The following is a 26,125-nucleotide window of genomic DNA, read 5'->3' on the forward strand; positions in this document are numbered from 1 at the left end:
TTATGCATTGTTCCACATATATTATTCTTTTTGTAAAGATTTGAAGAAATTGAGGCCCTCAGAGTTTGTGCCATATCCAGTATAATGCAGCTAGTAGACTTAGAGATTAAGTGACATACCCATAACCACACATGTGTCTGAAGTAGGTTTCAAACCCACTTCTCATTTCAAATCCAGAATTCTACTAACCAGTCTTGTTTGAAAATCTCATGTCTCCTCCTCAACTTCCATTTCTAAGGATTGACACTGATGACAGTTTTTTTGTCAGGTACTATTTGACCTACCATTAGAGGTGAAGTAACTGAATATGCAAAAGGGATTAAGAAGCTTGTCTAAAGTTTCAGAGTGAATTAGTAATTGAACTAGATTAGAGTTTCTGACTGCATTCTCAGGCAAAGCTCTGGTCCCCAGTCTATGCAAACCCTCTCAAATCTTGTTCAGTGGTTTCTTTATTTATATTTGATAATGCTGTTGCCCAAAATGAGAATATGCCATTAGAAAATTTTAGACAGTGAAAAATAAATCAGTTGAGGTTTCATTTTGTTTCATGTTTCAGTTTTCACTTTACTAGACAGTGAAACTTCTAATAAAATTGGCGAGAGTCTGTTCTAAGGAAAAATAAGTCAAGAAAGAAGTAGTTTCTCCATAGAAATGTTAACTTTGGACACTATCCTTATTGCTTTTACCTTGAGTGGGACTTTTCAATGAGAAGCCCTTTGAGGGGGCAGCTAGGTAGTACAGTGGAGAGAGCAACAGACCAAAAGTCAAATTTGACTTCAGACAATTAATAGTTGTGTGACCCTGAGCAAGCCTCTTAACTGAGATTGCCTCCCAGAGAGAGAAGCCCTTTGAGGTCCAAAATCTTTTCAAATATGATTATGGCATCTTAATTGTCTTTACTGGAATCATTATTATAACAAAGAATGTGAAGGTGTTAAAATAATGATGTTAAAGCTCCATATATTGTCATGCTAATAAAAAACAACTTGGGTCTGAAATGCAAACAAAAAAAAGGGGGAGCATATTCTCTTGCTCTCTCAGATACCTGGTTTGAGTGAGCTTGATATTGGTATCCTGAAATTCTAATTATAAAATTGATTCTTACAGAGAATAAGGTCTCCTTTATCTGTGGCCTTAAGTTTATAGGTAAAAGGTTGTAAAGGACCATCCAACTCCAAAGCTATCCAGTACAACACTCTCACTTTACAGATAAAGAAACTAACATATAGAAAGATGAAATAATTTGCCCAAAAGGTAAAATACACACTAGGTGCTTAATATATGCTTCTTGAATGAAAGAAAGGTTTACTGCATCTTCAACTATTTTGCTGTGATATGTAGCAGACAGTCATCTCTCCTAAGCTTTGATATGCTGTTTGTGCATTCAAATGTCCTGAAAGGGTCAAATAAATTCTGTGAAACTAAAAGCAGAGCCTCTTGGTAATTCTGTAGCCAGAATGGCAGGTGTGCAGCTGTATACAGCTGTGAGCTCTCTCACACACAGCTGCTGGACTGTACTCAAAATCACAAAGATTTGCTACATTATTCTCCTGTCCTTGCCAAAAACCCTTGGACTTAAAGTGGTGCAGAATTCCAGATCTTTGGTTATGTAAGAGATATTAATACCCATCCGTCTTCAGATCCTAAAATATGTGTTCAGGATATCTTTCTGACCTCCTTTGGTCCCCTTCTTCTTCATCTCTGTTTTCCTAGATATTGTTTATTTAGCATTTCAAATTAGCATAATTTATTTTTTCTTCATATTATCTTACAAAGTCTCATTTCTTTCAGCAAATGAACTTCAATACTCATTAGATTGAAATTGCATGTGTAACTAGTTTGCCATTCTGCAGTGCAAATGTTTATATTTTGTGTTTTTATAATCTACCTTTGTGTATTAATATTACTGCTGATATTAGACATCTAAAGAAAAATATTTCCATCAAATGACAAAGGCTCTCAGTAAAGGATACATTTCATTTGAGCACAAGAGAAGTATGACTTTTCTAATATGATAGGATTTTCCCCTGTGCCCCCTTCCATTTAAAAACTCTCTGGTGTTCATTGACATGTGTGTCCTTTTTCAGGGCTTGTTTTTCTCTCTCTCCCTCCTTTTTGCTGAAGGAAAAAAAAAGCTATGTTACCTCCTCTTTTCTATGAGCCTTTCACACAAGGGGAGCAAGGCTTGGCTCCTCAGAGCAATGCTTGGCAAACTCCAAGGCAGGAAACGCAGAAAGGAACGAGTCTGTCAGACTCATTTTCTTTTAGTTCAAATGTTTATTTCAGATTTTGGAGGAAGTAGAGTGGTTCCTTTCCATTTCCTTGTCTCTGGGACCCACAAGTTGGATGAAGCTTAGACATCCACACCACACCTCAGAATGTGCCCACCATTAAACTTAGACAGAAATGGAAATTTGTCTGAGAATCCCCAATATGAATGAAGCCATATATATATATGTACATTTGCCTCACTATATCTCTTCCACTAAAATTGTAGGATCCTGTATCTTCCTAGTATTGCCACCTTTGACTGATCTACATTCAATAAAATTTAAGCACCTTAGATGGAAGGACTATTTCATTTTTGTCTTTGACTACCTCTCCATACCTCACCACCCAGAAGCACAATATCTAACTCAGAAAAGGAACTGATAAATGCTTGTTGAATGAGATTGAACTGAACTGAACTGAGTCTTCATGTGATATAGCTAAGGTGTTTCAATAGCGTAAAGGGGATTTATATATGGCAATCTATGAGTTTATGGCAACGTACTACAACCAGGTCTTGAATTCTAGGATATGACTTCACTTTGCTATGCATCATATGATTACATACTCAGGCTACTGCTTATTTCAGGAAGATTGACAAAAGGTGTCTACTATCCTAGTTGAAATTTTGGATTAAGCTATTGCAGAATCCATTACATTTTCCAGATATCACCAAAAAAAAGGTCTGGGTCTGAGACTAGGACATGGTTTCTATGGTTTTTAATATGTTCTATGTTTCTATGATCTTTAATATGATCATTTTATCATTACTTGTAAGTGGTTTTTAAACTTGTAATCACTTTAATTTCCCCCACTCTTATTTCCCTTGCCCCTTTCAAAAGATACAAACCAACCAAGGGCATTCTATCCACAAGCTATCATCTCTATATTAAGGTTTTTACAGCTCCTTCTTTCAATACCAAAATGGGAATGTTAGAACCCAAACTGGAGAACCTTCTGATGAGTTTACAACTAAACCCTAACAGATGGACTTGTCTTAAGGCATCAGGAATGAAGCCCAATTTTAGATACAAATAACTTACTGAGAATATTTATAGACAGCAAACTCTTTGGGCACAAGAGACAACCCTCTGAAATTTTAACACGGATTAATCTGTAGTTTTGCAATTGATAAATAAGTCAAACATTGCAATTGTATCAATTAGTTTTGTAGGAGACTTTCCAGGGCAAGGCATAAGATCTAATCATTTTTAGTCTTTTCCCCTAAAAAAAATGTTCCATTGGATGAAAATCTGACCTAATCAATCTAATCATCTATTGGACAGTTTGAGTGATGTGGATGTGTAGCAACCATGGTTCACAGTCAAGTGTTTCATGAATTCTATACAACCAGCTGATAGCATTCTTTAGTTGTTATGTACACCCGGATGTCCTAAAAGTCTTCATGCAATTTGCTAAACCTTTGGGGACACTCTGTGTGTAGATACATACATACTGCCACATGCATATGTATGCAATATTGTTTTTATAATAAATAAAAGTACATGTATACTGATAGATTTTTGAAGAAAGTGGTTTATATATATATATATATATATATATGTACATATACACATATAATACATATATATTCAGAGTAAGCTACTAAACTCTAACCAGTCCTTAAATGTGTCAGATATCCCTATAAACAAATATCCCAATTTTACAAGAAGCATGTGAGAACATGCTTCTTGTTAGCATGAAGCAATATTTGAGGTGATCTCAATATTTCAGAAGTAGCCAAGTAAGTAGCCTCAATAAAAAAAAGCACCAGGTTTAGAATGAGAAAATTCTGGGTAAGTTAGAATCCCTGCTTTTCCATTCACTAGCTATGTGATCATGTGCCATTTCTCTGTATCTCAATTTCTTCATTTGTTAAGTGAAGATATTGACTCTACTTGCCCCACAGGGTTATTATGAAACTCAAATCAGAAAATACATACAAAAGTACTTGATAAACTTACTATACAAGTAAATATGAGGTATGATCACAGAGTAATCCTTTTTTAAATTTTCCTCTCTTCTAGAAAACATTTAAACAAGGTATATCAATGACAAGTAACCTGAATTCACTTTTTTTAAATAATGAGCATAAAAATACAAGAAGAAGATGAAAGGGAGAAAGAATGGAAACCAAAGATAAAGAATGAAACACTGTAAAGGTTACAGTGAAATAAACATTTCTGTTTGAATGTATTTCCATCAAAGTACAGCAGAAAGAAACTGCAGTCATGTGCTTTTTGCACACAAAATTGTATTGTATCAAATTTAAATTTGTTACAACTGTCATGTACATTAGTTTAGTGATAAGGAAAATGTAACTTAATATCTGATATAATGAAACAGCGACCACCATTAGCTCCTAGCCATATTAAAGCCAGGCTGTTAGTGACATTGCTGGTGTCATGTGAAAACCTCAGATTCTGTTTGTCTTCTTTAGCCATCCTCAAACAAATATATGACTATATCAAACAGAAGATCTTGAAGGAAGTCTCTGTGATGAGGTAATTTCGTTGCTCATTCACAGTGCCTTGCATTTGCTGTACTTAAAATAGACACTTGTACCAATAGTCTTTTTATTACCCGAAGGGGGAAAAAAATCACATACACACCAGTCCTTTTTCTTTCTGCCCGCAAAGGGAAGCAACTTGATCCAGTGAGGCCTGAAACCTGAGTAGGTCACTGTACACCACGATAAAATTCCCTAATCCCTGAGCCAAATTTCCCTAAGGGGGCCCTACTCCTGATCCTTCACTTTCCAAGCTGACTTTTCCATTCCCTCTCTCGTCTTTCCCTCTTTCATTTCCCCTACCTTAAAGCCTTGATATCTGATCCACTGTGGGTGCTCGGGTTACAGTTTTTACAGCTTAGGCTGTCTACTGCTGTATACATTCCTTTCTTTCTGCTCTGCCGTGATTACTTACCAGAGCTTATTTTACACTGGTCCAGATGAAAGCAGTTCAGATGAAGGGAAACACAGTCAGGCAGCTTGAGTATTACAGATATGAAACTCCACAAGGGCACATTGTGTTCTCCGTGACATTTTGTTGCACATATTTATACAGTATAACCAATTTGTTATGTTACTCCAGTCTTCTTTAGGTTTATGGGGGCTCTAAAAAAAAAGCCTTCCCGTGGGTTTTTATTAAAAGCAGTCATATCAGAAAGGATAAATAATACTTCTACCCTCTATGAGGTTAACTTGTTATATTGGAGGGGTAAGTATTAAACAATCCCATTTGAAATGAGATTTCATGGCTAACTGATATGATTGATAGAGAGGGCATAAAAACTTCACCCAAAGATCATTTATGTTATTCCAGATCAAAGAGAAAAATGCAGATCTTGAAGGCAATAAAATTATTTCATCTGACGACTTTCTATCAATTTATTAATCTTGCGGTCTGTAGTTTCAGCTAGCAATGATTTAAAAAATAAAAGAAAATTCTGTGCACCAAGGTTAATTCCAGTGCTTAGTCCTAAAGCATTAGTTAAAAATTGTGTAATTTTCCCCCTTCACACAATGTTGTTTTTGTTTCTTCCTCACTAGTTCAGACAAACATCTGTTATACTGTAGAAGAACAACTATCTCCCAAACCGCTGAGTGTGCCTGTAGCCAAAGTAAACAAAACAAATCCAGAGGATCCAGCACAGTCAGCCTTTATATCCAGCCAGGATAACATTTCACATGTTTTGATTAAAATTAGCTAATTTGTAATTCTAGAACCTATGAAACTTAAAAGCTGCAATCTATATAGATCACATTGAAAAATGTTTTAAAGGGGCAGGGCATAGTGTGATCTACAGCTACAGAGCTCTTCACCTCTCACTCTGCTATTCTCAATATAATATGAACTGGAAAAAGAAATCTGGAAATTAGGCCAAGAAGAGATGGAGATGGAATTAGAGTGGCAGTCTTATTTACTATGGGGTATCTGGTTCCTGAAAGCCCCATCAAAAAGCACCAACTTCCTCCCATCTTTCAAAGAATCAACTGTCCATTCTTACAATCATTGGTGATTTCCATAAAAAATATCAATTTCCAATTTTCCCTTATTATGTCCCAACCACATCCTTATTCCCTTCTATATATCCATTTCTCACCTTTCTAGACACTATGTCCCTCACCCACAGATGAAGAAAATACTAGCATCAAAATCCAGATGGGTACTGACGTTTCAGACAGAAAAGAAAGAGGAGACCAGACATCATGCAAACAACAAGCACATATGTATGGGATATTCATTATACACATACAAGCAACCAGGTGCCTACTATTCTTGAGCAGCAAGGAAAATGTAATAAAATTTAGGGGGATGATAAAAAAATTAAAATATTCCAAGTTTGTCATAATAGAATACTAGTTTCTTTTCGTTGGGTCTTTCAAACATAAACTTAAGCATCTGGTTTAACAAGGTGAATTACGGGATTTTTAAGAAGTGACCAAATGGGCCAGTTTAAAATATTCTATGCAAGCTATACCCTAGCCGACTCAAAAGACTGGAAATTAAATTCTGTAATACCTATTACCTGTTTGTGAGTCATAAGAAAAAAAAAAAACAGACCAAAGGAAGGGGGGAGGGGAAGCAACACCAGAACAGACGTGTAAAGTCAACAGAGAAAAAACTCTCATCTAGCCAAAAGCTGCAACCTCATGGAAAAAAAAAAAAAAATGTCCTGAGCTGTGTTCTTGTGCAACCGCTAGAATCTGAACATCTGGAGTGCCAACCTCCTGCACAACCTCCTCTGGAACACAGCTGGACTGGCAGGTCTTTATATCAGATAGGACACCGGGGCTACCCCCCTCTGAACAATAAATACACTGCTGTCAAAAACAGCCCCTTCAGACAGCTTTCTTTCAACAGGACTTACTCGGGTTTGATTAACTGTGAAGTGAAGCATGTAAGGGGGGGAAGCAAAAAAAAGGAGGTGGGGTAGAAATGGAGTGAAAGAAAAGGGGCGGGGGGGAGAGAAAGAACAGGGAAAGAGGGGAGTCCCTTCGTGTAGCACAAAAATTATGTGCGGTTCAATCCATAACATTTCAGTTTGACAATTTAATTATACCGTTGCAGCTGGCTATTAAAAAGGGGGTGGGAGAGGAAAGGAGCAAAAGAGGAAGGCGAAAGATAGCGCTTTTCCAGAGGTGCCTGCCCCATCGCAGCTCCCTAACTTTAGAGGGTTCACTGGGAGAAAGGTTTTATCAGAAAGAACTGCACAAACGATTAGTCAAGCTTTCTTTATGCCCCACCCGTCCCCTATTCCCCTCCTCCTTTCCTGGATGTCTCCGTAACTCACTGGGTTTTATTAGACTAAGTATTGTGTGTAAGTGATCTTCTCTTTCCTCTTTCTCTCTCTCTCTCACTCTCTCTTTCCCCCTCTCTTCTCTCTCTTCCTTTTCCTCTCCCTCGCTCTGTCAGTCAAAGAAGTCGATTTGCAGGATTGAAGGCTGGGAGTTAGCCCTTATTTTCCACCCGGGAGGCGGAGCTGAGACATTGAGTGCATCCTACAGAAATTGACAAGCGATCCCTTAAAAAAAAAAAAAAAATCCATGCAACTGCAAAAGGGGGTGGAGGGTAGCAAAAGAAAAAAAGAAGAAGAAGAAGAAGAAGAAGAAGAAGAAGAAGAAAGAAAGAAAGAAAGCTTTACCCAGCCAGTGGGGATTATAAATACCTTCATTTCCTCATTGATCTCCCTTTTCACAGGGTGAGCCGGTTTCCTGCTCCTTTTATTTTCGGGAGGTCTCCCTTCTTTCTCCATTTCTGCCATGTTTTTGTGTCTGGTTTCTGGGGTGATGAAATGGCTGCTCCCGCCGCCGCCGCCTGCCTGGGTGCCTCGGCCGCGGCGGCCGCCGGTGCTGCCGGTGGCGGTGAAGGAAGAGGAGGAGGAGGGGGAAGAGGAGGAGAAGGAAGAGGCAGAGGTACCGAGGTAGGAAAGGGGGATTCAAGAGCTAGGGGAGCGGGAACTCTTCTAGCGGCAATAGACGTCAGTGACTGTCAGAGGGAAAGGGAGCTCTGGTAGTCTGAGGGATGCCGATGATGCAGCCGCCGGAGCCGGAGCCGCCTCTGCTGCCGCTGCCGCTGCTGCTGCTGTAGCTGCTGCTGCTGCCGCTGCTGCTGTTGCCGCTGCTGCTGCTGCTGCCGCCGCCACCGCTGTTGCTGCTGCTGCCGTCCCTGCCACCACTGTTGCTGCTGCTGCCGCCGCTGCAGCCGCCGCCACCGGGCTGCATCCTCGATGCCCTGTGGAGTCGTCAGCCATGTTCCGTCTCTCTGTCTGTCTGCATGGGAGAAGGGGGACAGAGGCCAGAGAGGGAGACTGAGAAAGCGAGAGCGAGCTGCTCTGTGTGCGTGGATGTGGGTTCTATGCGTGTGTACGCGCGCGCCCGGGCGCGCGTGCGTGTGTGTGTGCGCGCGTGTGTGAGTGTGTCTCTAGTGTGTGCTTGGCAGAAGAGCGCGCCAGCCAGAGAGCCCAGTGCCTTCAGTGAACAGGGGGCGGGGTGGGGAGAGAGGGAGGGGGAGTAGGGGAAGGAAAGGGAATGGGTTGGGGGGGCGAAATTCGGAAGGGGAAAAAAAAAGGTGGGGGCGCTAGGACAGCCCCCCGGCTCAGGGAGCGGGCGGGGCTTCCGCCGTCACTGAAGACGCGGATGCTCCTCCGCTCCGCTCTGGCTCGGGCTGCGGGGGCTTCTTAGACTTGGCCATTCATCCTCTGCAGGGACTGGCAGGAGGCGGCCCACCTCACTCCTGCCGCCTACTCCTCCTCTTCTTCCTCCTTGTTTTCTTTCTGCCTCCCTATCCCCTGCCCTCCTCATCCTCCTCAGTGCCTTTCTACCATATCGCTGCTCTCTTGCAATGTGTGTAACTAAATATCTATTTTATATTTATTAGGGTGGGGATTAGAATCCCCCAAGATCTCACTGGAGGCGTCAGTCCTAAAGGCTGCTGTTGGAAATTTAGGAGGGGGTGACTGGGGAGGGGGCGAGGAGAGAAAGGTAGGGAAATGGGCTAGTGGAAAGAGGGATCCCCGTCTGCTGGCATCTCCGCCGGAAAGGCTAAACTAGCAACTCGCTAGAGCTGATGGTCCTAAGGTTCGAACGGCTTGAGGTCCTGAAAGGGCAATCAGTGCCCGCGGACGGCGGCCTGTGGCTGCTCTTTTTTGGATCCTCAGTGGGAACCTTCGTCGTAGAAACAGATCAGAGACTTGATGAAGCCCCTCGCAGAAATCCTTGATCCCTTTTCTTGCCTTATCCCGCTGGAGACGCCTTCTCTCTCCGCCTCCTAACACTAGGCTTTCCTCCTGATTCCAAAGAAAGCTTGCTTTTCTGGGTCGCAGTCTTTTTGTCGACCCCATTAGGAAATGGAGCATCTCTTCCTTCTGGCCCCCGCCCCCTATCCTTTTATTTTAAAGGGCAACCGCTCCTATCTATACACTTGGTCCCATACAAAAAGTTAATTCCTACAACCGCCTTGTGGCCTTACTCACTCACTCCACCCCTTGAATGTCTCCCGGGTTTATTAAGTTCCGTGCCAACTTGTGCCTTCTCAGAGTGGAGGCCACCGGCGGAAGTCCAAAATTCCCCGGGATGGCCTGGAGAAGGCGGCTCTCTCAGAACTCCAGAGTGGCCAGCGCCCACAGCCACACCCTCTAAAGTCCCACCCCGCCCCACTCTAACCTGCCCCGCCCCACCCTCACTACTGGCTGCCCCTTTCCTAGACTTCAAAACTCTACTCCCTCCAAGAATGAAGAAAATTAAGATTCTCTCTCTCTCTCTCTCTCTCTCTCTCTCTCTCTCTCTCTCTCTCTCTTTTCCTCTCCCTCTCTCCTATCTGAGTTACGAGGAATGAATGGTTCCTTAGAAATTAGGTAACAGTGGAGGTGCTAGATTACGATGCACACTCACTGACTGAGAGATCTATGGGTTATTCCTGGGCCCCGCACTTTCACATTCTGTGGCAGTTTATAATTAACTGATACAATACAATATGGGGGTGTCCATTGTTCCATTAGTCAAAATTGTAATTGTGAAGCATTTTTCATTATGGCTGGTGGAGCTTTAAATTACACTTTTTTTGATGCTTAAAAGATAAAATGTGTTTTGTATGGGTATGAGTAAGTTCTCAATAAAAAAAAAAATCTGTTTAACCTGTCAAAACTAAGTTCATGCTGCACTTTACAATGTCTCATTTGCATGTTTTATTATATGTGTGTATGTCTGTGTCCATATAAGTTATCGGAGCTTAAAAATCACTGGTATATTGGAGTATAACCTGGGAAGATTGTACCACCCAATCTTTTTTTCACTCGCTTTTCTTATATTCTTCCCAAGGTTGGCTGGAATAGTAGGAGAGCCCAAAAGGAGAGAAAAAACCTCTCTAAGCCTGGTGGTCTCTCCAAACTGCCCAAATCCCTTCAACTATCAAATTGTAAAAAGAGAGAGAGAAATTCTGGAAGGATGCTTAATATCCACTGAAAAGGGTCAGTAGTAAACATTTGCCCTGCTGAAAAGTTGGAGAGCGATCAGCTGCTCAGTCTGTTCAGCAAAAGAAGAAAAAAAAAATCAAAGAGAGAGATTTCCTATCCCAAGTTCTCCGGAGATAGATAGTACATGTAAGTTAGAAGATCCCGATTCAATGACGAATTTTATTAAAGATTTTCATAATGATTGAGCTCTCCAAACTTTCTTGGTAATTGCTGGCTTGAGGTCACTGGATCTGCACAGAACTGTTAGTTCCTTTTTCATTGAAGGCTCCACATCTTAGCCACAGAAGTCAGATCTCACTCATAGTTCATAGTGAATGAAACTTGAATTCCTTTACAGACAACTCTTAGTACAGTCATAGTTTGTTGAAGGTATAAAGCAACAAAAGATATTTCCTTAGAAAGGAGAGAGAATAAAAAAGATAAATCATTTTTTAAAAAATCTAAATTACATCTGATAAGTAATATATGGGTAGAAGTTTTATGTTTTATACTGTGTTTGTGGTCTTGTGGGTTCACATGGGAATTGGAGGTAGAGTGAATTTTTTTGAATGTCACTGACTTGGAGAAGTAGAAAACAGTTTTAAAAAATACTTTTCAATATTCCATGTTGTGGAAACATATTATAGACATTATAGTCTCCAAATGTACCTTTCTCTACTGGAAATATTTGCAAGTCCTCTCTGTGGTGTCAGAACGATTACAATTCATCTACTGTTTTCCAGCACATATCATATATCAAGTTATATACCCCAAATCTTCAGATACAATTTCACAACTTATGCATAATAAATAAGACTCCCCCAAAAGATGTTATGTTTGGATATAGATAACCTTCCTTTCACTAAAACTCTCTTTGAAATGAATCAACATTAAATAATAATACTTGTCAACATTATTGCTTTACCTGTTCCTTTATAGGAAAAGAGAAAAAAAAAATAGGAAAGAAAGAAGAGAGGGAAAGAAAGATATCATGTTAGAAGCCAGAGCTGACTCTCAGCTATAAGTGAAATGTATTTTAAAACTTCTTGTCTAGGATAAATTTAAGCATCAAGAACTGAATAATCTTGTTAGTGAATCTAAAATAGAATGTAGTGGAAGTCAAAATGGAAGTCTATCTGCATATCTTTAAAAATGCCAGTAAATCTGCTTAAAAACATCAAATTCCCTTCTACTACGGTCTCTTATTTCATAGATTTATAATATGAGTTATGCCATGGAAAACAATAACATATCATTTTGACCAAACATTCTTAACCTTTTTTTAGTATCCTGAGTCCCACTGCCAACCTGGTGAAGTCTATGAACCCTTTCTCAGAATAATGTTCTTAACTTTACAAAGCAAAATACATATGATTACAAAGGAAGCGGATTCTGTTGAACAAATTTATTACAATTTATTTCTTAATTTACTAATCCCAGATTAAGAATCCCTGAGTAGAAAATAAGACACTGAACTTGTATTTAGGAAAATGGCTTCAAATTCTTGTTTGGTACTTGCCAGATATGGGACTCTGATCAAGTCACTCAATTTCCTCATAAGTAAAATAATGGGATTTTATTCAATGACTTTTAAGAACCCTTCCAACATTTATCTGTGCTCTTTGCACAGATTGCAAACTCCTTCAGAGAAGTAACTGTGTTTTACATTTCTTTGAATCACTGAATCTGGGTTACAGCAAATCAGATTTATGGCTCTGGAGTTGTTATTTGCTTTCATCCATATCTTTTGACTTTTTCCTTCTCACACAGCTGATGGGACTGAGAAGTCATTCAGGGATGCAACTGGTGAGGAAAAATGAAGACAGACATCCAAATGACCATTAAAATAAATGTGAGGCTCTTATACATGCAATCAACCCATAAATCCCTTTCCCCTACTATAAAGGCAATGTAGGTTTAGAACTACTCTGCTTTTTGCATTCTCATCCATCTAATTTCTTTATTTTATATTTCTGCTAGCCTAATTTCACTAATATCAAAGTGTTGGTTAATTGAGATCACACAGTGTATGAAGTATTAAACTCCCAGAGATACCCTTGGACTCTAAAGACCCTAGAATTTATACTGATTCATTGTACCCCTTCCCACTGTACCTTACAGTGAATTACACAAAGAAATTAAGTAATTGTTTGATTAATTACTTTTTCAGTTAATCATATCACTGATTTTAGTATGTATACCAGATGATCCGTCAATAATTAAGAGAAAATCTATGATACAGAGGTTAGTTGTATAATGCTTTAAGTTTATGACCACCAGTGAATAGACTCCTGATAGTCTCTTTTAAGCATTAAACTTGTAAATATTCAGAGGTGTGTGTGTGCGAGTGTGTGTGTGTGTGTGTGTGTGTGTGTGTGTGACAGAGACAGAGACAGAGATAGACAAAGACATAGAAGAGAGAGAGACAGAGAGAGACAGAGAGACAGAGACAGAGACAGATAGACAGAGAGAGAGATAGAGGGACAGAGACAGAGACAGAGACAGAGTGAGGAGGACAGAGAGATATTCAAAAAACATTGGGCTGATTAACAGTCAATATAACTATCTACTGACTGGTTGTGTTGCATTTAAGACCTATATAAGAAGTCATTTAACTGGAAAACACAGCTGGCTAGATTTTAGAGTAAGTACATAAGGGAAGAGTGTAGTAAAATAAAATTGGAAAGGTTAAGTTGAATCCAGACTGTAGAAGACTGAGTGACAAGTTAAAGAGTATGAGTTTTATTTGGGAGAAAATGTGGAATTATCAAAGGTTTTTTGAGCAGTAGGGGATAAGATGATCAAACCTATGCCTTATTATAATTATCACTTCAATACTGAAAAGATCTGTGTTTTTTGTTAATTTTTAAATCCCCTCACCAAAGATCACAATATTTCTACAACCTAGTAAATGATTCTTGAGAATAGTTTTGCTTTCCCCACCCTCAAAAAAAGGTCATCATTCTCTTGGCCAAACTAGTGAAGAGACTTTAAATTTAGATAAACTAATATTCAACAAACAAATACATGGTATATCATTTCATCTCAAACCCAATGACTTTCCAGCTTGAAAAAAACCTGTTGGAGTTTTGTCTTTAAAAAGGAATATAGTTATGAAAGAAGTCCAGGTTCATCTCTATGCCAATATAAGGTGAGAGAGGAGAACTTTAGTGTGAAAATAATAACAATATATTTTATTTATATAGAACTAAGATTTATAGTGTTTTATCCTCATTGTAATCCTGTAAGATAGGTGGCATATCTAGAGTCACTTGTGTCAAAGATGGGATTGAATCCAGACAATGCTTCTTATGTTTCACTAGAAAAATTCAACTTGTAGTGATGCCTAGAATCAGAAGATCATAGGACTTTGATTTGAAAGGAGCCTTAGAAATCTAGTTGACACCCTACCCCATTTACAAGAAATATACTCACAGAGTTTAACTCATTTACCCATTGTCACACAGATAGTAAGTATTGGAGGCCAAGGACTGTCTAACACTAAGGGGGGGAAACCAGCCAAGATATCTTTGCAATAGTCCAACTAAGAAATAACAAAGCCTTAACTAGAAAGTGGCAAGGGAATTAGTAAGGAAAAGATGGACAGGATTTGGCAACTAATTTGATAGGGAAGGTTAGTCAAAGATAACTTCAAGATTACAAATTTTCTCTTTCTAAGAGAATAACAGTGCCATTGAACATAAGAAAAGCAGATTCCCACAACCAAAAATAAAATCTCAGAAGTCATTCCTCCAAATGACCTATTTTTAATAGGATTATAACTATAATGATGACTTTAAAGTTTTAAATTAAGCCCAAACATTGGTATGCTTTGCTTTTAAAAAGGAAGCTATGATAAAAATTCAAACTTCTACCTTAAATAAATCAGAAGATTATCATTATTAGAACTGCAAAAAAAAGTTATAAAAGAATTCATAACAGAGTTGTAAAATAATGAGTTCCTGTACTATAGGTAAGATAAGGTTAATTTTTTTTTAATTTCTGGAACTAAAAGAAACAATTCAAGTATAGTGAAGTCTTGGTCAGGATAATACAAAATTAGCAGCTTCTACATTAATGGATCAAGGGGTTTGGAATATGATTTTCCAGAAAGTAATGGAGCTAATGGAGCTACAACCAAAAATTATCTACCCAGCAAAATAATCTTCAGGGGAAAAGGTGGACATTCAATGAAATAGAAGAATTTCAAGCATTTATGATGAAAAGACCAGAGCTGAATAGAAAATTTAATTTTCAAATACAGGACTCAGGAGAAGCATAAGGAGGTAATCAAGAAAGGGATATCATAAGGGACTTAACAAGGTTTATCTATTTATATTGGAAGATAATACTTGTAACTCACAACTTTCTCATTACTATAGCATTTAAATGTGTGAATTGAACATGAAGTCATAATAACTAAAAATATTAAATTAAGGGATGAGAGATGAATGTATTGGGAGAATGGGAAAGAGAGATGGAATGGTATAAATTATCTATTATAAAAGAGGCAAGAAAAAACTTTACAGTTGAGAGGGAAGAAGGCAAGGGGGTGGGAGAATGAGTGAAACTTGCTTTCATTAAAATTGGCTCACAGTACTAACATAGACACTCAATAGGATGAAAGAAATCTATTTTACCCTGCAGGAAAGTAGGAAGGGAAGGAGATATGGGAAGAGAGGAGAGTAATAGAAGAGAGAATATATTGGGGGAGGGAGTGGCTGGTAGCAAAACACTTTTGAGGAGAGATAGTAGAATAAACAGGGGAGAAATTTAATTAGCAATAGTAATTAGGAGAAAAATTTTGAAGCAATTTTCTCTGATGAAGACCTCATATCTCAAAATTATAAGGACTGAGTCAAATTTATTTAAAAAAAAACAATAATAAGAGCCATTCCCCAATTGATTAACAATCAAAAGAAATGAACTATGCCCAAAAGGTTATAAAATCATGCATGTCCTTTGACCTAATAACACCACTACTAGGTATGAATTCCAAAAGAGATTTTTTTTTTTTTTTACAAAGGAAAATGACCTATATGTACAAAAAAAAATTTGTAGTAGCTCTCTCCTCAGGGCAAAAAATTGGAAATTAAAGAGATGCCCATAAATTGAGAAATGACTAAATAAATTGTGATATGTGATTATGATTGAATATGGAAAATATTGAGCAGGATGCTTTCAGAAAGACCTGGAAAGTCCTGCATGAACTCAAGAAAGTGAAATGTACTATTTACAAAGTAATAGCAATGTTGTGGGGTGATCAGCTGTGAATGACTTTGCTATTCTCAGAAATACAATGATCTACAATTACTCTGAAGGATTTATAATGAAAGAAGAACTGATTGTGCCTGACTACAGATTGAAACATACTCCTTTTTTTTTTTTTTACTTTATTTTTCTTGAGGGTTTTTTTGGGGGGAAGGTAGAGATCTGTTTTCTTTCACAACATAACTTCTATAAACATGTTTTGCTTAACTTCATATGTGCCTTCTTAAAGTGGGTTGGGGAGGAAAGGAGAGAATCTGGAGCTCAAAGTTTTAAAAACAAATTTAAGAAAAAGTTTTATGTGAAACTGGGGAAAATTACAAAATTAGGGTAAATAAATAAATTTGTAAGAGTAAAATTTCTGGAACCTCAACTTTTTGTTTTATTTATTTAGTATTTTCCCCCAATTACATTGGGGGGCTTATGTATATTTATACATAATAATTATGTATATTATACAAAATAATTATATTTGTTTCTAAAATTTTTAAGTTCTAAGTTCTCTCCTTTACTCCCATCCATAATTAAGAAACCACTTATGAAATTATGCAAAACATTTTCACGAAGGTCATCAAAAATAAAACACAAATCTCTCACCCTAATGAAAATAAAACCCTCAAAAAAAATTAAGGATTTTTTCCTGAGGTAATTGGGGTTAAGTGACTTTCCTAGGATCACACAGCTAGGAAGTATTAGGTATCTGAGGCCAGATATGAACTCAAGTCCTCCTGACTTTAGGGCTGGTGCTATATCCATTTCATTACCTAGCTACCCTGAAAAATTAAGTTTTAAAAAAAGGAGAGAGAGAGAGAATTCTTCAGTCTGTATTCAGATACAATCAGTTCTTTCTCTGGGTATGGACAGGATTTTTCATAAATCCTCCAGAATAGGTGTGGATAATTGTACTACTGAGAATAGCAAAGTCATTCACAACTGGTCATGCCAGAACATTGCTATTATTTTGTATACAGTGCATTTCACTTTGCTTGAGTTCATGAAAGATTTTCCAGGTTTTTTCTTTCCTGAGAGTATCCTGCTCATCATTTTTCATGGAATAATAATATTCCATAATAAATACACACCAGTTCATTGAGTCAGTTCCCAACTGATGGACATCCCTTAAATTTCCAATTTTTTTTCACTGAGAAGATATCCTAATTATAGTGAGAGATCAATTCTCAATATTCAGCCTATATATCTATATATATACATTTCAGCCTTAAGCTAAATAGAAAAAAATCTGATTTAGAATCTGTCTCCTAGTTTATAAGACTGGACATAAGGAAGCAAGATCATTGACTTGCATATCATTTAGGACAGGCATTGAAGCAGACATTTGCTAAATTATACCCTGATGCCCCAATGCCTAAAGGAGAGAAGATTGCTTCCAACTATTCATTCTGGGACCTTTATTTATAAGTGGCAAGGAAATAACAGAGAAAACTAAGCTTGTTAATTATACAAATAAATGTAATAACAGCCAAAATAAGTATGTAATGTATTCTCTCTCTCCCCCCATATCTATCCTCCTCTCCCCACTTCCCCTTCTCTCTCTCCTTCCTTCTCCTTTCCCTCCCTTTTCCTCTTCTCTTCCTCTCTCTCTCTCTCTCCCTCTCTTTCTCCCTCTCTTTCCCTCTCTTTCTCTCTCCCCCCATCTTTTCTTTCTCTCTCCTCCATTTCCTTCTCCTCCTCTTCCTCTCCTCCTCCTTCTTCCCATTCTTGTTCTTCTCTTTTCCTCTTCTCCCCTTTTCTCCTCCTCCTCCTCCTCCTTCTCTCTCTCTCTCTCTCTCTCTCTCTCTAACACACACACACACACACACACACACACACACACACACACACAATTCTTTTCTTGTTACATTTACAATGGAATTTTAATAACATGAAACTGGTTTAAATGATTTATTTATTTGTTAAGGTGGTTAATAGAAATAGCCAACCAGGTAATTCAGGCAAAAAAAAATTACCTCAAAAGCTAGTTTATCCTCTTTGATTGTCATTTTTGATCAAGCTACACTTCATTTGGTGCTATGCAGATATATAGTCTTAGTCTTAGCCCAGAATTATATGTACTTTAGATGTCACTAACCAAGTGACTTAGAAATTATTAAATCTGTGACAACCCAATTCTCTTAGACCTGAGGAAATAAAATGACACATTCCTTCTTTTGAAAAAATTCATTGAAACATTTTGCTTTGACATGACAAACAGTTACCAACAAAATTCCAAACAAATCTGCCTTCAAAGCACATTCCCCCAAAACAGTCAAGCAAAACTACTCAGTACATGTTACCTTCTACTTTTGTAATTTTAGATTATTAACAGAAAAGAAGGATGCATCCTTTAACTTTGTTACTGTTAGTCATACCCTGGGCAACAATCCCACTGCCCATTTTATTTGATCTGTATCTCAGTGATTCTCAGCAGCATATTCTTTCTAGTGAATTCTGATACAAAGAGATATTAGAAAGTTAAAAACTTAATTATTCCTTCTTTTTCTTCATCATCTTCTTCTCTCCTCTTCTTTGCACCACATCCATTCAATGTAAATATATTTGTGACAAAACTCATGTCTTTAAATGTAATATTCTACATGTTCATACCCTGAAACTATACACAACATGCAATAAATAATTGCATGAAATTGATATCTATGTTTTGATCCATCTCCTTTGAGAAACATTAAGTACAATGCGGCATTTTTCAATCACAGAAAATTTGTCTTCAATATGCTGTTGGGGCATAAGTTGTCTCTTTATTATGTCCCAGAGGAAGGACATTGAGTGGGAAAGATTCTACAGCTTTAACTATGGAAAGACATTATAAAAGCTGTGTACATAAATTAAGGTTTCTATAATAGATATTTGGACAAATTGTGTGCCTTTGTGTTGCTTTTTTAAAAAATCCCACTGAAACTATTAAATCTATGGCCCAGATGCCTGAGAGGATATCCTGAATGAGAAAAAGTCATTTATTTTAGTGTATAAAGTCAATGGGATTTTTGTTTACTATGGACTTTTCATTAGTATGAATGTTCTTCTTTGAGGAATGTTGATATACAGTGATTTACTCTGGTCTGACTTTACTCTGGTCTGACTTCAGAATCTGAGCAACCATTTATATAACATTTCATATTTGGAAAGTAGTTGTAAGGTTTTAGAGTAATTTCCAAAGATTGGGATATTTTGAATTGTACAAGCATTATATCATGAAGTTAAAATCCCGACTGACCTGGAAATAAATACTAATGGGCTTATTTGTAATATCTGAATATATATACTTTTACATAGAGAGTTTAAATGGCTATCCAGAATGTTTCAAGAATAAAATGCTTGGAATTTCCTGGCTAAGAACAATCTTTTAAAAACTCTATAATATTCCAACTCTTATTGAAAAAAAATTTAGAACGTTCTACTAACTTCATGTCAGAATATGTTTGCAAATACCAAAAGACTATTTTGCATTCTGGGATAGCATTTTGCAACATCCAGTCAATGAATTAGCATTGCCCATATAAAAATCTTCATTAAAATATAAAATACTAAGATAACAAAGATCTTTCCTTCTTAAAACTTAACAAGTAATAACTTTAAAACATTTTCTTCCTTTTTCTGCTGGAGTCCAGCTTCTCCTACTCCAACGACTATTTCTTTTCTTGCTGGTTCCAGGTCCATACTCCTTGAATAAGTGAAATGAAGCTTCAGAAGACAGGATAATATGATGTATAAAGTGTTTAGAACTTTCCTTGAGACACAGTATAGTTTAGGTTGGGAAACACTATTCTTGAAGATTATCTCACTTCTTAATCCCCCACATAGAAAGCCAGGAACATCTCTCCACTGCCCAGAGAAGAAGGTTTTTAACAGTTCCATACGTAGCATACAGGTCCTAATATATTCATCGCTATATATATGAAAAGAAAAAAAACCAAATAGCTTATAGTAACACTAAATTATAATGTATGTCTCAGTCTCATTTATACTTGTAACATAGATTTGAGAACTCCTCAGTAATGCCCCTAGGTTGTCAGGTATTGAAGCAATCAGAAGTACAAATAAAGCTTGAGCCCTTATCCAAGACATTCTGTACCAATGGAGTGGGCAGAAATTCAATATCAAATTCCTCCCCCGGCTGGATTATAAATCCCATAAGGTCAGGGACTATTTCACTTTTGTCTCTGGATCTTCAAAGTTTAACATAATGCCTGACACATAGTAGGTATTTAATAAATATTTACTGATTGATTGATTAATTGGAACAGAATAACTAAGTAAAGAAAAAAAAATCAAACAATAGGATCATATTTGATAGATTCCATATACAAAAATATATTGTCTTTCACAGATTCTCATAATGATAGAGGAGAAAAAAGCGTGTGCTCTGAGATAGAATACCTTTATAGGTAGAATTCATTTCTTTAGCAACCTGCTATTCCTCACTGCTGCTCTTCACTGCTTGTAGACCTCTCAGCATGGTTCTGTAGTATCTTTATTGATGCCATTCCCATCCACTTTGACAATTATCGCTATCTTTTTTTCATCGTTCTCTGCTTCCCCAACTATTTTGTTATTGTTATTGTTATTATTGTTATTATTTCTTTATCAAACTCCTACTGCCATCTTCTGGAGCCACAATTCTAGTCATCTTTTGTGTTTTATTCTTTGGGAAAGTATTGTCTTTCTATGGTGAAACTGGGTTAGGCCAACATGTTGGGGATCAATCAACATTTTCCATTTTTTGATTAGAAAGACCTCACCATACTTGGTAGAAACACAAAAAGGTCACTTAGGCAGTTATTAATAATGTTTTTCTTAGTTCATCTCCATCCCAACCTGTGAAGACTGTGTATTTTAAAATCAGCCGGAGTCAGGAATTCAGGTTAGGGGAAAATCGTCAATCTTTATTCTCAGTGAAGAAAGATCGGAGGTAGAGAAGGGAATGGGCAATAGCAATGTGGACAGCTGAGTCAAGAAGCTAGCTAGACCAACAGCCACACGACCAGCAGCTACAAGCATAGAACCCAGGCTCAATCTCTCTCAGCCTCTCTTCCTGTCTCTCTGCCTCCACCCACCAAAATCGTCATTTCCTATACAACACATCAGGACTTGCACAGAGAGTGGGCGGGGGCCATTCTTTATCCAATCATGTATATTAATAGAGTATAGTCCAATTACTATTTAGCCTCACGTGCTTGGGACCTCAGTGCATCAACTCAAGCCTCAGCCCATTACACCAACCTCCTTCCCTAAACTGGAAGTCCCTCAGTCATCATTCATATTTGGCTTAGAACAAACAAATTCCTTTCATTTTCTAATATTATTGCTCTCTGGTGCCCAGGTCATAAAAATTACTTTAAAACTATAATAAGCCATAATTTGAAAGTATTAAGAGTAGGGAACATTGAAGGGAAGAGGCAGAGCTGGAAACATTTACCTTGCCCATCAATTGGAGAATAACTAAACAAGTTGTGGATTTTTGAATGTAATGGAATACTATTATATAATAAGAAATGATGAGCATGTAAATTTTAGAAAAACCTGGAATGTCCTGTATGAACTGGAGCAAAGTGAAATGGGCAAAACCAAGAAAACACCATACATAGTAATAGAAACATTGCATGATGATCTACTATGAAGGACTTACCTATTCTCAGCAATGATCCAAGACAATTATAAAGAATTCATGATGGAAAATGCTATATACATCTAGATAAATAATCGATGGACTTTGAATACAGATCAAAGCATATTGTTTCATTTACTTAGTGTGTGTGTGTGTGTGTGTGTGTGTGTATGTGTGTGTGTGTGTGTCTGTGTGTGTGTATTTTTCTTTTGGTTTGTTTCTTCTTTCACAACTGTGTCTAATATGGAAATACAGTTTACATGATTGCACATATATAATCTGTATAAAATTTGCTTACCATTTTAGGAAAGGAGGAGAGGGAGGGAAGAAAGGAGGGAGAAAAATTTGGAAGTCAGAATTTTATGAAAATGAATGCTAAAAATTGTCTTTACATGTAATTGAGAAAAATAATGATGTTTTTAAGTATCAGCCTAATAGCAAAGTAGTTAATAATAGTTAATGTTTACTAAGTAATTTTTCAGTCACAATAAGTACATACTTATAATTCTTTTGTATTTTAATCATAGTGTCCCCTTTGTCCTCACTCTCCCATCTCCTATTTACACAAGTGAATCAGCTTCTTAGAGGATAGTTGACTCCTCCCTCAGGGATCTATTTTTGAATACATGTAACTCAAAGGATGAAAAGTACAGAGGGGAGGTTCCTATGGCTATCTTTGATAGTTCCCATCTGCTATAATTATTCCAATATTGATCAACCAGTTGACATCACTTCACTTTTATAAAAGAGAATTTACTGACAAACAGTGATCCCAAAACATGCCTCCCAACCAAGTAGTTTTCCTTCTCCTTACCATTCGCACACAAGAATCTTGGATGAACCAGTTGACAATACTTCATTTTTATAAGAGGAAATTTACTGATATATAGCAAGATCCAAAACACCTTCCTCCAACCAAGTACTTTTATTCTCCTTACATTCACAAAGGGCCCTGGAGAGAGTACACTTAAATGGTATTAGTAGGACATATGTGAAAAAGACATGTGGAATCAAGGAGTAATTCACAACTTCTGACCCTGAAAGGGTTTTTTTTCCCTTCTAGGAAGCCCCACTAAGTTTTTTTCAGGGAATGGCATCATTGATTGAAAAGTTACTCATTCATTTATCTGGGTTGGCTGCTCCTTCCAGGAAATGGTCTCAGTTGATGAGCCAATTCATGACTGGGCTGGGTCAAGCAGGTCACTCAGCTGTTGTGCTGGCCCTTCACCAAACTTAGCATCTGCTGCCCAGCATGGCATGTACTCATCAAAGAAGGTGCTGTGCTCTATGAACAAAGCAGAGGTGAAGTAGTTCAAAAGAAGTAAGAGATGCACAGAGTTAGAAAATCCACCCCAAGTGTTCATATGAACTATTTGTTCCCAACCTGTGGTAGAGTATCCCAAGCTCATATTAGTCTGATTAGCTACAGTCGGGCACACTGTAATTTGACTCTAACATAGTGATGCCATTTTGGTCCTATTTAAGAACAAAGAATAATGATATATATCTGCTGTCATTGGTTTAAGACTCTAGTTGTCAATGAGGTCTTGGAGAATTCTGATCTATCTCCCTATCTGGTTACTTGCATTCTTTCCTCTCATTCACCTAAGACTTTGGGAAAAATGAATACAAAAGAAGCAGGGCCAATGTGCTAGGAACACATGGTGGCTGGCTGTAAAACAAGGCACTTGTTGCCTCTCCTCTCACCTGGAAGTTCAAGCAATCCTTACTGAAAAGCCAAAAATGACTAAAGAAGATATACAAGTGAGACATACTGTTTATAAACAGCTCCAACTTCTTGGTCATTTAATCTTCCCTACACAGTTCAAACCTTGGGGTAAAAATGGATGACAGGAAGCAGAGGTAATCTATGCTATTTCTGAAGTATGGAAGTAGTTTACTCCAAGATTCCATGTACTTGATTGGAATACTGGCAAGACAATTGAGTATGCTTGGAGGAATTGGGAAATGGAAGGTACAAAACAAATAATCATTTCTTTTGTGTGAAAGAATAAATAACTCTGCCTTATCTATCTTGTAGGTTGAATACCTTCCTCATTTTTTTTAGAGACTAAGGAGGCAACTAAGTGGATCAGAAGATACAGGGCTCAGCCTAGATGAAGAGAACCTGAGTTCAAATTTGACCTCAGATATTTAGTAGTTGTGTGACCTTGAGCAAGTCACTTAAGGAAACAGCAAACAATTCCAGTTTCTTTAACAAGAAAACCCCAAGGACAGTAACCCAGGGTCAGGAAAAATTGAATACAATTGAACAACAACAGCAAGATTTGGGTCAAAACTAAATTTGAAATGGTTGTTTCCCTCTGAAGTTCTAGAGAGAAAACATAAAAGCTAGCTACAACCAGAAAGAGCCTGATCCTTTTCTTTAGATTTCAGATTTGACCAGAATTTAAGCAGGATAGTGAGAGCCCAAACTTGGGGTAGTTAGTAGGAGAGAGCAAGAGCCCGAGGACTCAGTGTTTCTATTGTTAGATATAATATTTTAAATACAGAAATAGAAAATATAAGGGATTATGCAAAATGTGTATGACTCCTATATTACAATGGCATGAGTTTATCTTTTTTTTTATTTTTTAACTTTCTCATAATAAAGAATGAAAAATAGGAGGGAAAATATCTAAATGAAGTTTCTTAAACTTTAACTATAACAAGTTTATATCCTAATGCTAATTTTACTGATTTTAAAACAGATTTCTTTACTCAAACAAAAAATATGCTAAAATAAATAGAAAGAATACTGGAGTTGGAGTCAAGGGCCTGTGTTCAAGTTCTGTTATTGTGTGGCCATAAACATGTCACTTAGCTTTTCTGAGCCTCAGATTCATCACATATAAAATGGGATGATATCTGCCCAATCTACTTCATAGGCTTGTAAAGGAAGCATCTTATGCAATAAAATGTACTATATAAATTGAGCTATGATTATTCATCAAAAACAAATCAGATTATCACCAAATAATGGAAACAGTGGAGGAGGTAAAAACTAAGTTGGATGTAATAATATAAGATTCAGCAATAAACTAGACACTAAGAGTTCTGGGTTTTGTTTCATGATTCATTTTTCACCAGTGACTAGTCTTTGGGCAGAAATGTAACCTTGCTATGATTCAACATCGCCACCTGCAAAATTAAATGGTTATACTGTCTAATCTCAAAGGATATTTGGAAGATGAATAAAGCAATGGCTATAAATATCCATAACTTCCTCCACTAGAGAAAGTATGAAAATATCAATGTAATTTTCTGTTTTAAAGCAAATGAGAAAGTATGAAAAGAAACAAGAAAACAGTCAATGGATTTTGGTTCTTGTTCTTTGAAACCCAACTACATGATATAAAAAGACTTTCATGAAAAGTTATATGCCTAGAAATCAAATTCTTATTTAAAAATATATTTGCTGTATATTATAAATTATATATTATGCTATAGAAATGGAAAAGCATAAAAACACAATAAAAACGTTTACTATCTGTCCAACATTATGCTAAATGCTGAGGATGCAAATAGAAAATTAAAACAGTCCTTGCTTTAAAGGATAATTGTGGGTGACAACATAGAGCAGGTAGAACACAAGGTTTTCCAAAGGTGAATGTTGAAAACTATCTTTCCATGTATTTTGAAAATAAAAAGCTATTATTAAATAGATAGATAGATAGATAGATAGATAGATCAGGACTCATGTTCAGGTTAGCTCTTATCAAATGGAAAAGCCAGATAGTACATGGAAAGAAAGATTAGCAGGGTAGATAGCAAGACCCAGAGGATCTTGGGAGAGCAATGGCAAGGCATATGTAGATCCTCCCATCAAAAGAATAGTGTATGCAAGATTTAGAGTGGAGTGGAGTTCTAATATATCTTGAAGAGAGGTAGGGATTGGGAGGTTAACATCTAACTAATGATGATTGTTATTATATTTTAAGTATCATTATTATTATGCCTTCAATAATTTTAAGTTTGACTCATTTGCAAATTTCTTTGAAATGCAATCACTAAGTTTTGTTTGAAAACTGATAATAAGCATGTTTAAGAATGTTAAAAGTCTTTTCAGGTGCAGGTGCTATGTTGGTTTTACTTAGCTATTTTTCTTTGTGTTCACCTCCTGGGAGATCTTCATGTTTCTACAGTATGTGGGAGACCATGTACTCTTTCTACTCTGTGATAGAGATTCCACATATATTATTCTATATCTCAGAAGGTTCTGGATATTCTGTTCCAGAACGTGAATTAGCTAAACACAAGTTTTATAAAGGAAAGACTACAAAAAAAAAATCTCTCAGGAAGGGAAGGTGATGAATAACAGGAAGATTAGACCAGGGAAAGTGGAAGGGAAAACAGGAAAGATGAATGAAATTAGGAGAAAAAAAACATGGATGAAGAACTGGGAGACTGCTGAATAGGTATATATAGATAACTCCTGCCTCTATAACAGATGTAGCAATGCTTTGAAAACATGGAGGCATTACTACTCCAGTGCAAAGAAAGCAAAGGTTT

General features: G+C 37.1%; 1 protein-coding gene across 2 annotated transcripts in view; it reads right to left on the reverse strand.

The window, feature by feature from the left end:
• SOBP (sine oculis binding protein homolog) overlaps positions 1-8,382 on the reverse strand; it is a 222,378-nt gene extending 213,996 nt beyond the window's left edge. For both annotated transcript variants that reach the window (XM_031964460.1, XM_031964459.1), the window contains exon 1: positions 7,939-8,382. In XM_031964460.1, coding sequence (XP_031820320.1) covers positions 7,939-8,034 — 96 coding nt within the window. In that variant the 5' untranslated portion in view covers positions 8,035-8,382. The remainder of the gene's footprint in view (positions 1-7,938) is intronic.
• Positions 8,383-26,125: the final 17,743 nt, after the last annotated feature.

This window comes from Sarcophilus harrisii, chromosome 4 (genome assembly GCF_902635505.1).
Source record: "Sarcophilus harrisii chromosome 4, mSarHar1.11, whole genome shotgun sequence".
NCBI classification, from domain to species: Eukaryota; Metazoa; Chordata; class Mammalia; order Dasyuromorphia; family Dasyuridae; genus Sarcophilus; species Sarcophilus harrisii.